The 15,062-nt window shown below is 32.2% G+C and overlaps 1 protein-coding gene across 1 annotated transcript; it reads right to left on the bottom strand.

Annotated features, from left to right (window-relative positions):
* Window positions 1-419: 419 nt before the first annotated feature.
* On the bottom strand, window positions 420-2,185 carry LOC102627307 (protein FLOURY 1-like). Its single transcript, XM_006487620.4, has one exon. It carries the CDS (start codon window positions 1,568-1,570, stop codon window positions 638-640), a length of 933 nt encoding a protein of 310 aa, XP_006487683.2. The 5' UTR covers window positions 1,571-2,185; the 3' UTR covers window positions 420-637.
* Between the last annotated feature and the right edge of the window lie 12,877 nt (window positions 2,186-15,062).

Here is a 15,062-nt window from a genome sequence, read left to right as displayed (position 1 = left end):
GAGGTTGTTCTTGATGATTGTTTCATCAACATTGTGCCATGATGTATTATGATAATTAAATGTGTCTCAACGCTTATTATTTCATCAACCGTAGAAGTAAAACGAATAACTATTACTTTATTTGCCGCATCCCAAACCGGAATTACTTTATAAGCCACATCTGACATACCAAAGTGGTCCAAACTTGTTCTTAGTTGTTTAGTCGTCAATTATATCCTTTTAAGTTTTAAGAATGGATGGAGCAAATAAAAGGGAGCAAAATCCTCTCCTTATGCAACCACTCCTTAGTCCTTAGTAACAAGTTGGTCATCAATAATTTATGAAATATAAATAAATAAAACAAACGTATTTGACCCTAAGAACATTATTCATCATGATCTTATGTCACAAATCATTCGAAATTCAGAACTACATTATAATAACGATGAAGATGTAGATATTTCATTATTGATAATGATCAAAAGTGTTCTTTCTCCAGACCAAAATGCATTTACAGGATTACATAAACAGAAATAAGCTACAAGGTATATTGATATCGGGACCCCAAAACATAAATCCTATCCTCCAACTCAGACAATCCTGTGAATGTCTAATAACATGCAGCATTAATGCATTCTTTAACGTACAATGAAGAACTTTACCATTCTGTAATAGAATCCATATCAAGTGAGCCAACAAGGCCATCGTGAATCCTAAAACTTGAATCAAATTCTTCAAATTGCTCAATTTCATCGTCATCATCATTCACATGTTGCTTCAATTTTTGCTTACAAGACTTCAATTTCTCTTCCAATTGGCTCCTCTCAGACTCGTGCTTCATCACAATCCATTGCAATGATTGAATCACTTCTTTGTCATAATCCTGCTTCTGCTCAGCCATCCTCCGGTAATGATTGGCTTCGATTTCTATTGCACTCTTCTCACTTTGTAGCCGCAAAATCATTCCCATTGCTTCATTAGCTGCTGATGCTGCCGCCATCCTCTCCTTCTCCAGCTCCATTAAAGCCGAATTCGCTCTTTGCCTTTCAATCTTGACTAATCTTCTCAATACCATTACATCAAATTCTTGATCTTCTCCACAATATTCTCTTTCATCATCATCATCAAGATTATCATCATTATCATTATCTTTGCCTTTAATTTTCAATAATTTTGAGTTCTCCAAGATCTTCAATGGACCACTACCACAACTGCAAGACACAATCTTTGCATCATCACATTCTTCACCAAAACCAATTTTGGAACATAGCCCATTACTTTTTACATCACTCGATTCTCCTCTAACACCACTACACAGAGATTGAACCAAAGCCCTCCCATGGAAACCAAATTGCAAAAGCTTTGACCCTAAATAAAACATCGAAAACAACCCTAAAAAATTGAAAACTTGTGGGAAACATCCGAAGACCAAAAACCCACATCCAAAATCACTATTGCTTTCAGTCAAAGACTTCAAAAATGAAGCAGAATCCATTATCAACAACCCCAGAAAAAATGCCAAGAACCTCTTGTAACCCTCAAGCAAAGAGCAGGCAAATATTAACAAACAAAAACGACACAGAATCTGCATGTGGGTTGTTTTTATTTTCTTTTTCTTTTTCTTTATCTTTGTTTGTTTTTTTCAATCCAAACTTGAAACTCTCAAAAGCTTAAAGTACAAGCAAAATAGAAAAACAAAAGAGAGAAAAGGGGTCATTTGATGGGATCAATGAAGATTTGATGGGATTAATGAAGAACTATAAAGAAGTTGCTCTGTTTAGAGCTCCAAATAAGGATTAACACAAAAGACTGAGAAGAAGTTCAGAATGAGTGAATCACTCACTTTCTATATACAGCAAACCAGTGAATGCCTAAATAAGCAACAAATAGAAAATTGAACATGGGATGAAATTTTTTTACATAAAAAAATTATAAAAATGGGAACCGATGCTGATACAGTGAGGAATTATCTTGATGACAGGCGAGATGGTGGATTTATTGGGAAGCGGAAGTAACGGCGAAGCATACGAGGAAGTGGATCTGTTGTTTTTTTTTCCCCCCTGGTTTAGAATTTTCTTTTAAAAAAAAAAATTATATGGAGGATTTGCAGGATTCATGGGCTTATTTTATCTTCAATCTTTATTTGCCTTCCTTTTTCTAAAGTTTTATTTTTATTATTTAGGTTTCAAGTGTTTTAGCTTTCTACTTTTGTCACTCTTAAAGTTTAATAATATATTTCGTTTTATGAATTTATTTTATTTTATATTCACAACATTTTTTTTATAGATGTATGTAGTTGACAGCCGATAAGGAATTGTGTAGTGAATTCACAACTTCAATCCTATTTAGAATGTGTCGTGAATACTATTAAAAATGATAAGAATATGCTTATCAGGGCTGTTTAGGTGGAGAGTGACATCGGTTCACTTGAGCACACAATTCAGAATAAAGAATTAACGTTTGTAATTCTAATATACTACTATGATCATAACTGATAAAATATCTCTAATTTAGCTATTTTATTTTCTATAGCTTTTGGAGTTTTACGAAAAATATAGTTTAATTGATTTGGCTTTTATGGTGGAAGCACTTTGTTGATCGGCCAGTTGTATTTCGTTAGACTCTCTCTAAGAGAAAAGTGGAGGTAAATTCTGAGAAGTTATTTCATTTGTGTTTGACTGTTTGTGCATCCGGTAGAGTAGGTTAAGGATCTATACATGAAATGGAAAAAAAAATAAATAAAATAAATAAAATAAAAAATAAAAATAAAAAAATAAAAAATTTAATTACAATTATCATGAGGTAAATTTTTGAAGAAGAGTGATGATATAATTCTAAATTTTTGTACAAATTTATTTTATACGAACTGATTTGGCATTAACTTATAGCTGAATAAAAATATAAAATAATAAAAACAAATCACGTGTACCCAGAACTATTTAATCTAACTAATTTAATCATATCATATCAGTTTGTACCAAAAAAAAATTATAAAAAAGTTTGTGCTTATCTTATTACTTTTTTAAGAAACGTTGCAAATTACTTTTAGTCAAAAGGTGGTGATATTTCCACCACATAAATTTTATTAACCCACCCCAATTTTAAGAAATTATTATAACAAGTACACATTATTTTTTAAAAATTCAAATTAAGAAGAAATTTAAAATTTTAACCAATTAAATCCATATTCATTAATTATTTTTTTATGAAACTTTTTTTTATTATATTTGATCAATAAGGTTATTTTAACCTAAATTAATATAATTATTCTAACCTCAGAAGGAAAAAGTACCAAGAATATCTAAAAATTTACTTGAACTTTAATAAATTTTTATACAAAAAAATTGTATATTTTAATTATGTATAAGTAGTACTTTTTTAGTATGATTATTAATATTCCACTAAACTAACGAGATGTAATTAGGACATTTGGAGTATTGAAAATTATTAAATTTTATATAAAACATATTAGATTATAAAACATAAAACTAAATGCCTAAACAATTCATTACAATAATATATATTTCTTAGGGTAATTTGGTTATTTTATATTATAAGGGTAAATTAGTTAAATTAAACTTATATTAAAGCAACCTTAAATTGTTAAAGATTGTTAAAAGATAAAATAAGAAAAATATATTATAAGAATGATTTAATTAATTAATTATTCAAACTTATTATTAATTTGTAATTCTATAAAATAATGCGAACTTATTGTAATTATTTTATGAAGGTGTGGTGGATTTATAAAAATAGTGGGGTGGAAATATCCACACCCTTAGTCAAATAGTAGACATCTTATTGTCTCATTCTTAAAATTCAAACTTTGATTCTTCAAGAATGTGTGTGGAGAGGGGGAAGCTCCTTATATTCTTTATTTTGAAATGATTTTTAGACAAGATTTCAACTTTAATACATCAAGATAGTTGTAAAAAAAATTAGATTAGACTTTAAGTTTGGACGAGCTAAAAAACGTTTATACTTTTAAGGGTATTTCTTAAAAGTTCCAAATAAATGTTTATATGGTTTTTTTTTCCTTTATTTTTAATATATGAATCTACATGTAAATTGAAGTTAATAATTTAAATAAAAAGCAATAGTGAAAATATTTAAATATCATAGCTAAAATTTATATTTTTAAATTCAAAGTTCATATAAATAAAAAGATAAATCAGTTATTGTCTTCAAAAATGAAACTTCCACCAACTAACGGTGTCACTTTTACATAAATATGTTCAAAACTTCTAGATAAGTGTTAAAATTATTTTGATAAAATGAAATAATTTTCATAATATTATTTTTAATTTTTTAAAAGATAATAGGGTGAACAAAGTTTAAATCAAATTTTAACCTCCTACACTATGTAGGATTTAAACTTGCATATTCAGGCAAATGAAATTATTTAAAAATCATTCGAAAAAAGAATATAGGATAATTTTTCACAAATAATCTCTCCGTTTTTTTTTTCAAAAGAAAATTGATTACATACAAGATAATGATCAGCACGTGTCGTTCCCTGCTTCTTCTAACCTTGTCAGCAAATAAAACGCCAATCCATCTTCTTTTTTTTAAAAAAAAATGATACACAATTTTCACATGATGCCAACTAGGCAACCAATAAGAATCGTCTCTCTCAGAGGGATAAATCATGCCTCAGATTATAAAATTGAAGCCTAAGATCATATGCCTTGGCATGGCACGTGATATTTTGGCTTCATGCATGGAAAAATCGATGTTTGGTAAACAGCAGTAATATTTGTCCTATCACCTACTTTTATGATAATTTTCATAAAACAAAATATTTTTTTTAAACCAATGAATATCAAGAAAATCTTCCACTCACACTAGAGACTAAAAAGAAAAAGAAAAAGAACATTCGCGTTTTATTATATTTTCTCTTGGGTCATGATGAATCTGATGACATTAATAAACACAATAAGAGTACTGCAAACATAAAATATTATATTTACCACTTCTAATAATGTAAATTTAGCATTGGTATAACAAACTCTAGGTTTATGCTCTGGCTTGTAAAACTTATTATTCTTAAAAAATTTGTTGCTTCCTTAATTAAAAAATTAATTGTTGAGGATATACTCAATGTTGACGCAAATTTCTGGTCAACTAGAGAATGAATTTATATGGGGGCAATATAATAAAAAGATAGAGAATTAACGTGGTTCGGCCGTTGGCCTATGTTCACGGGTAGAGAAAGATAAATATTTTATTAAGATCGCACTTACAACTTAACTCTCTCTTTCTTTGCTATTTTATTTTTCGATGCCTTACACTATGAGAGACCTCTGCTTTTATACCTTTCTATAGATAAAGTTTTTTTATCTAACTTGAACTCTATCTAACTCTCCTCTATCCTCTAGGATTTTAATTACAAAATATTTATGTCTTTTCATAGGTTGTATCCGTGTTAAACTCTATTTAATTTGCTTCTAGGCCAAGCAATATCCTTCTTTTGTCCTTCAATGATAGCTCCTCTATTTGGACTTGGCTTTTCTTGTGCGATCCATAATTTAGAACTGGGTCAAGAACTGTCTGGATCCACGATTTCTGCCTTCCTCCACTCCTACTCCCCATTCCTAAGGGAGCATGGTTCTGATGCTCCCCAAGTCCTGCTCCCATTCCTCGAGGAGTATGGTTCTGCTGCTCTCCATTCCTAGGGAGCCTAATTCCTGCTCCCAATTCCTAGGGGAGCATGATTTCTGGGGCCCATTCTTAAGGGTACAATTCCTGCTTCTTATTCTTGGGGGAGCATGATTTCTGGAGTCTGGTATAATTCCTACTCCCCATTCTTGGGGGAGAATAATATAATTTCCGGGGTATATTTTGCTTTATTGACTACTTTATATTTTCTACAACAGCTGCTCCCTAGCTCTTAGCTTCTGGTTTCACTATAAGCATAAGAACTCAAGTTGTTTCTCTCTCTTCTCATTTCTATATAAACCATCTTTTGCACATTTACTCACCTCGTGGAGTTTCAACCCTTTGGTTCTCGCTTAACTCGGTGAGTGTCTATTCTCTTCCTCATGTTTTTAAGAATTTCAATGTCTTCTAATTTTGAAAATAACTCTAACCCTCTTTATATGAGTACTTGGAAGATGATGATGATTACTGCCACATATCATCTGACCAAACACCTCTTATCGTAAATTTTGCTCCTGCGTCATTTGTTCCTGATGGCCAACGTAGCTTCCAACCGATTGGTCTATTGATCGGGTGAGGAATGCAATTTGTGAGAAATCCATTCCATCTCTTCGAGTCAAGTATGAAATCCCAAGTTCAATCGAGCTTAGGAAGCCTCAAATTGGTGAGCTCGCCAGCCAACCCCCTTCTGGGGCCGTTGCTTTTCATCTTGATTTTTTTTGCTATGTTGTTAGGTTGTCATTGCACCCCTCATTGAGATATATACTGATATGCTTGAACTGTGCCGCGGCACAGCTTTTCCCCGGCGCCTGGTGTGCCATGATAGGCACGTACATCTTATGGAAATTGAGGGGTTTTTTAGATCCCACATTTAGTCGGTTTCAAAGAAATTACCAACTAATGAGTCTTTTAGGTGATAAAAAACCTCCTCCCTCAAGGGTTGGTATTATGTCCGTGCTTGGGGTAAATCTTCCCCTTTAATCGCACAAGGCAAATCTCATGATGGTTCCTAGAAAGATTCTTGGCTTTTCGCACTTGGGGATTGGAAGTTAGGAAATTCTCCTGATATGTGTCCTGGATATCGGGTTCAAACCCATTTTTCTACTCCAGGTAGCTTCATAAGAAATTGATACAGGGTGTGCTTTTTCTTTATTAGCGTAATTACTCTTTTTCTGTCTTTTTTTCTTTTTGCAGTGTCATGGGGATGCACCTCTATCGACCCTGTTGAGCAACATCAAATTGATGAAGTTTTTAAAGATCCTATAGACTTGCGGTCCTAGAAATATCTTTCTTAACCAAGGTTTCTAACTGCCTTTGGCTTTATCCCTTCTACCTCCACAAATATTCCATCTCCAAATGAATTTTATTTAAGCATAACAATTTTTATGCAACTGGGAGGTTGTAATATTTTGTTTTTCTTGTCTCTTTCCATCTTCTGTTAGTGATGACTCCTAGGGATGACGCTGCACGGAAAAAAGAAGAAGGTAAACAAATACCTAGCTTAAAAAATTAGCAGGAAACTTAGGGATAAGCCGATTTTTCAGCCTGTGGGATCATCCTCTCAAGCAACTACAATTGCTCAAGGGTTGCACCAGACTTCTCAAATTGCACTAGGGTTGCACCCAAAAACTTTATTTCCATCTTGCACTCGTGAAACTTCGTATTCTGAGTCTGATGGCTTTCATTCTGCATCTGCTTCCACTAATACACTTGCCGAAGGGCCGCACCAAGCATCTACAATTGCTCCAGGATTGCAGCAAGAAATTTTATTTTTAACTTTCACTCATGAGGGTTCATATCCTGCAGGTAATAAAAAAAAATTATACAAGAGTTTGTGTCCATATTATTACTCATTGAAGAAATGTTGCAAATCACTTTTAGTCAAATAGTGGACATCTTATCATCTCATTCTTGAGATTCAAACTTTGGTTCTTCAAGAATATGTGTGGAGAGGGGGACGATTCTTATATTCTTTATTTTGAACCGATTTTAGACTAGATTTCAACAGTAATACATCAAGATAATTCCAAAAAAATATTAAATTAGACTTTGAGTTCGGACGAGCTAAAAAACGTTTGTACTTTTAAGGGTATTTCTTAAAAGTTTCAAATAAATGTTTGTACGGTTTTTTTTCCTTTCTTTTTAATATATGAATCTACATGTAAATTGAAGCTAATCATTAAAATCAAGAGCAATAGTAAAAATACTTAAATATCATAGCTAAAGTTTATATTTTTAAATTCAAAGTTCATATAAATAAAAAGATAAATCAGTTATTGCCTTCAAAAATGAAACTTCCACGGACCACCGATATCACTTTTACGCAAATATTTTCAAAATTTCTAGATAAGTGTTAAAATTATGTTGATAAAATGAAATAATTCTCATAATTTTATTTTTAATCTTTTGAAAGATAGCAAGGTGAGCAAAGTTTAAATCAAATTTTAACCTCCTAAACATATTTAAGATTTAAACTTGCATATTCAGACAAAATGAAGTTATTTGAAAATCGTTCGAAAAAAGATTATAGGATATGTTTTCACAAATAATCTCTCCGTTTTTTTCAAAAGAAAATTGATTACATACAAGATAATGATGAGCACGTGTCGTTCTCTGCTTCTTCTAAACTTGTCAGCAAATAAAACGCCAATCCGACTTCTTTTTTAAAAAAAACATAAAGAATAAAAAATGATACACAAATTTTCACATGATGCCAACTAGGGAACCAATAAAATCGTCTCTCTCAGAGGGATAGCTCATACCTCATAGATTATAAAATAGAAGCCTAAGATCACAAGCCTTGCCGTGGCACGTGATATTTTGGCTTCATGCATGGAAAAATCGATGTTTGGTAAATAGCAGTAATATTTGTCTTATCAGCTACTTTTATGATAATTTTCATAAAACAAAATAGTTTTTTTTTTAAACCAATGAATATCATTAAATTAAATTGATAAGGAGTTAAGAAAATCTTCCACTCACACTAGAGACTAAAAATAAAGATAAAAAGAGCATTCACGTTTTTTTATATTCTCTTGAGTCATGATTAGTGATGGCCAACACGGCACGGCCTACCAAACGTCGGTCCATGCGGGCTTGTGGGCCGGCACGACACTGGGTGGGCCGTGCCGTGCTGTGCCCACTTTTTTTAATAAGGGCCCAGCATGCTTTATTTAAGCTCACATGCCTGACATGTTTTTTTAAGCCCACCAGCCTAATAATAATAATAATAATAATAATTTCATAAATCATAATAATAATTAATAAAAATAAAATTACAATTCTAGAATAATAATTACATCTAATTTTATTTGAACTACTACTATTATAATTGCACATAAACTCCATTGAATGAAAATATAATTTTTAATTTATCATAAAAATATTTTGTTCATAATTTTTTTTTACATAAATATGAAAAATATTTCATTCACAAATGAAACATATCTCCATTAACTAGTAACTAAGTTATGATTTCATAAATGAAATATTAATGACGTAAAATTTTTTATTTACCATTTATAAAATCATGATATTTATTTATCCATTTAATAAATTATAAACATTAAAAATTAGAATATTTATTTAAACTAGGACTTGAATTAATTTTAAAAAACCTATGCTAAAAAATATATTAAAAAATTTAATTTCAAGATATAAAATCATGATATTTTATATTTATTTTTCATTAAAAAAATTATGTTGATATACTTGGGCCCACGGGCAGCGTGCTTAGCCCAACAATGAAGCGTGCTTATTATGTGTCTTTTCGCGTGTCATGTTTTGACCCATCTCTAATCGTGCCGTGCTTTTAAGGCCTGCGTGCTTAAAATTCTAGCCCTAACATGGCTCACGTGCGTGCCGTGCCGTGCCTTGTGCCCTACCGAAACGTGCTCTTTTCGTGCCATGCTGCACGAACACATGCCGTGCCCGTGTCGTGCCGTGCCTCGCCTCGTGCCGCTCGGTCCATTGGCCATCTCTAGTCATGATGAATCTGATGACATTAATAAACACAATAAGAGTACTGTAAACATAAAATGTTATATTTACGACTTCTAATAATGTAAATTTAGCATTTGTATAACAAACCCTAAGTTTATGCTCTGACTTGTAAAAATCATTATCCTTAAAAAATTTGTTGCTTCCTTAATTAAAAAATTAATTGTTGATGATATACCCAACATGATTAAAGCTTTAGCAAGAAATTCAGTGCCGTGTAGAGTAGTAGAATGGAATTCTTTTTAGGTTAGATCATAAAAGAAACGATGTTAAAGGAGGAAGTTACAATAATCTCTTTGACATGCGGTTTCTTTAATATTTTTCTGTAAATTGATTCCTTCATCAGTGTAAATGATTAGATAAATTATTGAATGTTTCCTAGAAGGATTTTGTTCACTTTCAAGAAATAGACTATTAATCATTTTAAGGGAAATAAACTGATGCACCCCTAACGTTTAATAAAAAGGACATAAAACCTTCTAACATTTTGAAAAAAAAATTCACATCCCCATTTATTAACAGAAATTGTTTCCTTAAATCATTAAAAGGCTAATATTGTAATTACATACTAATAACGAATAAATTTACCACAAAACCCCCTCAAACAAACACTAATTCAAAGTGTCTTGACGCACACACTCTTTCGGGTTTTTTTTATTTAAATATCCCCAATTTGCCCTTAAATACCAAATTTATACCCTATTACATACATATACCTCACGAAGATAGGAAAAGTAAAAAATAACCTTAAAAAAATCAAGAATCCACACCTTTCTTCCTCTCAGTGCAGGAAGAAGTCTAGTACGAGGTCGGGTAAGTCAAGAATTTAGTTGAGTAAGAATTGAAGATAAGTAAGTTGAGTATATGGTCTAGTAGGAAGTCGAGTAAGCATATTAAATGAGTCGAGTATTAAGTAGAAGTCAAGTAAATATTTTGAACAAGTCAAGTAAAATTTATGTAATTTTTAAAGAGGTCGAGTGTTAAGTCGAGTAAGTACATTGAGTCGAGTATTAATATTTTTAAAGAAGTGAAGTCTAGTAAGTTGAGTATTCAGTAGAGTAAGAAGTGAAGGCAATTGAATAAGTCGAGCAAGAAGTGAAGACAATTGAATAAGTCAAGTATCTAGTCGAGTACGAAGTCTGGTAAGTTGAGCATTCAGTCGAGTAAGAAATGAAGGCAATTGAATAAGTCGAGTATCTAGTCAAGTACGAAGTCGTGTATGAAGCATGATAAGTTGAACATTCAGTCGAGTAAGAAGTTAAGGCAATTGAATAAGTTGAGTATCTAGTCGAGTACGAAATCAGATATGAAGTCTGGTAAGTTGAGCATTTAGTCGAGTAAGAAATGAAGATAATTGAATAAGTCGAGTATCTACTCGAGTATGAAGTCGGGTATGAAGTCTGGTAAGTTGAGCAAGAAGTGAAGGCAATTGCATAAATCGAGTATCTAGTCGAGTAAGAAGTCGAGTAAGTAGATTGAATGAGTCAAGTATTAATTTTTTGTTGGTATTTTATTGAGGCTATTTTTGTACTTTCCCTGATTTTTTAAAGTATATATGTGTAAAATTATAGATTTTAATAGATGGAGGTATATTTTGGGTATTATGAGGGAAACAGGGTATATCCCACGCAATTCCCTCCACTTCTTAACACACACAAACAAAACATGCACACACTTAACACACACGAACAAAACACACACAGATACACACGCACACTTAACATACACAAACAAAATGTGCAATCACTTAACACACGAACCCTTAACACACACATTGTTTCCCGATCTTCGCACCCTTAACACACACACACACACACACATTGTTTCCCCGCTGCTGGTACCGCTAATCCGCCTCCAGGTTGCTTCCACTGATCGCCTTGTCTGAATCTGCTGGTACTGCTTGCGATCGAAACCGCCACTAGTGTATCCTCAAATCCAAGCCACCGCTGTTGGTGCTTCTACTCGGTGTAAGCTACTACTCGTCAATTCGATAATCTTCTGTGATTATCAGAAATCATCTTTGTATCCAAGGTTTTATACGACGATGATGACAGTCATATTTGTTTTTGCTTTTGTTTTTTGTTTTTAGTTTGTAAGATTATTAAAAAAAAATGATTAGGAAGATTTAAGAATTTGGTTGAATGTTGTAATGCCTCGGAAGGTTATTTTTATACGACATGGGCAAATTGGATAATCAAAAATTATTTTTATATGACATTTTGAGGGTATAATGATAATTAGATGTAAAAATTATAATTTCTTTTAAAAGAAACAGTTTCTATTAATAAATGAGGGTGTGAATGTCTTTTTTCAAACATTGGGGGGTTTATGTCCCTTTCATTAAACATTGGGGGTGCGTTAGTCTTTTTCCCTCATTTCAAACTTTACATTTGAAGACCAATCGATCAACATTAGAACCATAACCTCACAATTGTGAGGACATGGGTTGGAGTTCCCACAAAATATTGTGAGAGTGTATTTTCCTTCCTCAATTCTAAGAATAAAAAAACTTTACATTTGAAGAAAACTTTTGGTGGTGTCATCAACTCCATGTCAACAAACTAACACACACACATACATACACCAAACTACAAATTTATTTATCATGGAAAAGATTGTCTACATTTAATAATGTAGATAGGGTGAGCAAATTTTTTGATCCGATTGAGTTTAGATATATATTCAGATTCGGATTTAAATTGCTATTATTTTGGCTTCACCTTACATGTCTGATGAGATATATCTATTTGGTCTAAATGAACTCTCAATAAAAGATATATGGGCGGTTTAAAAATAATTTCTCTTGTGATTGAGTATTTATTGGATAAACCACTAAAAGTGAAGACCTATTTAATTTAAACAATATTTATATATTGAATTTAAACAATGTTTATATATTGAATTGAAAGTATAAATTTTGAATTACCCATCCAGTAAAATGACATTCTTCAAAATATCATCTAAATTATTATAAGCCTCAACTTATTTTATTTCCTTTATTTCAGGGGTGGTGGTATTTTCACCTCACAAATTCTATAAATTCACCACACTTTTAAAAAATAATTACAAAAAGTTCTTATTATTTTTAAAAATTTCAAATAAAGAAGAATTTTGAGAATTAATCAATTAAATTTATCTTAATTCATTGTATTGTGACTTAGATTTTTTAATTATATTTGACTAATAAGATTGTTTTAACCTAAATTTAAATTGACTATTTTATCCTTAAAGGGTAAAAATACCAAAAAATTAATTTAACTTCAAAAACTTTTAATTTTATACATTCATTGTTTCTAAATAGTTAATTCTACTTTATTGGTATGATTATCACTTTTTAATTAAACTAACATAATGTCTTTATGAGAAAATACTTATTAAATTATCAGGCTATTAAATTTATGTCATTTACATGTAAAATATTAAAAATTATTAAACTTTATTTAAGAAGTTAGATTATAAGTTGCAAAATTGAGTACCTAAAATATTCGATATAAGAACTGTTGGACGGTGGGCGCCCAAGATGGGCCGACCCGACCCGACCCACACATGGTAACCACTTGTTGGTTACCATACGCGTTTGGGAGAGGGAAGTTGATTTGTGTTCAACTTCCCAACCGCTGTATATACATGCCATCAAAAATCGCTGCTCTGAGATGTGTTTATTCTTCTTCAAAATTAACAAGATCTTTAAACAATCTGAAAAGGCATATATATATATTGTGACTTGAGGAAGATTTCCGCTCGTGATTTCTTTCCGACCGGTGACGTGATCCAACACTTGTTTATTGTTGTGCAAATTTTAATGTACTCGCAAGCGCACGAATCTATTGTAGTATAGACTAATGGTGACGAGTGTCGATCCCACGAGGAGGTGGATTTTAATTGTGTGTAGAATTAATTTTGTAAATGGGTGATTGGATTTGTGGTGGAAATGATTTAGAATATGCTAAAACTTAAATTAAAATGGCGAGAATAAATTCTAAAGTTGGAATTGAAATGGCGAGAATAAATTGAAGAGAATTCTATTAAAATGATGTACTTGGGTATCTGGATCCGTATCAACATGCATCATAGGCTAAATAATCCTTATTAATGCCAATTAAATCATGAGGGGGGAATCCACACCTCATGAACCGCGCTCTAATCAATATGGTGCTAAGGGCTTATCGTGTCAAATAATAATAACCTTGTACTAGAGGGCCGGTGAAACCAAGGCGGTACTAGACAAGATTAGTATTATTTGTCAACGAGAAGTCAAAACATCCACAAAAACTAGAGGGGAAGAAAAAATAAATTTACCAAATAAAACCCATGACACATGTTGAGATTTCACCTTCAACCCAAGCTTGAAAGAAAATTAGCCACTCATAATTGAACTAGGGGCAAAATGGAAATTTATTAAAATACGAAGAAAATACAAGATGGAGAAGGAATTACAGAAAATGGATCCCAAAAATGGATTTAGAGATATCAAATTAGGGGGGGAAGGCCCCCTTTTTATAGATACATGGAGTAAATCATGGCCATCGGATTAAAAACAGTTTGGACGCTTAGGATTGCGCCACGTCATCAGTCAACAGTCCACGGTTTGACCACGCGGATGAACAGTAACACGGTTTGACTCAGATGAACAGTAATGCGGTTTGACTCGGATGAACAGTAACGCGGTTTGGTTGAAAATAATCCTGTGTGATGCATGTACCGTACGTGAGATTTTTCATCCACTGATATGCTGCCACGTCACCATCAACAGTACATAAGAATTTTAGCCCAACAGGATCGTGACACCTCATCAGTCAATGCCATATCATCGGTCAATGCCACGTCATCGATCCGTCTATGTGAACAGTGTTTTGAACAGCAACGTAGTTAGTACCGTACACGTGAATAGTACCGTACATATGAATAGTGCCATTTTTCCTTTTATGCTCCTCCTAAGGTTTTCGACCGTCCTGAGTTCAAAAGTGATGTCCGTTTTGCCGTCTGATCTCTCCTTTATTGTGAAATGACTATAATGCCCCTAAAATACATAAAATACTTAATTAAAATAAAACACATGTAATTAAATCACAAGAAGGTTAAATACATAAAAGTAAGGGTTGTTAGTAAGACTTGAAATGTAAAATGACGGTTTTCTCCTTTATCAATATGCATTTTCTAACACTCAACACACCCCCCAACCAGCTTATTGCTAGTCCCTAGCAAATAAAGCGAAAACAAAATTCAAATTCAAAATATTTTTTTTTAATAGAAACACTCGTATTTATTCCGTCAGATTAACGATAGCAATCAAATAAAAGTATAAGCATTATCTCCAGTCTAAAGCAACATCACACCCACATCAACCATCCACATGAATCAGCCCAGTAGACTTTGTCATAGCTACTTTCAAGAATGACATGTCAAACCCCAAAATCTCACTGGAA

This window comes from Citrus sinensis, chromosome 8 (genome assembly GCF_022201045.2).
Source record: "Citrus sinensis cultivar Valencia sweet orange chromosome 8, DVS_A1.0, whole genome shotgun sequence".
Classification (NCBI taxonomy): Eukaryota; Viridiplantae; Streptophyta; class Magnoliopsida; order Sapindales; family Rutaceae; genus Citrus; species Citrus sinensis.
Note: the sequence above shows the minus strand (reverse complement) of the source record. Positions and strands in the feature narration are given on the sequence as shown.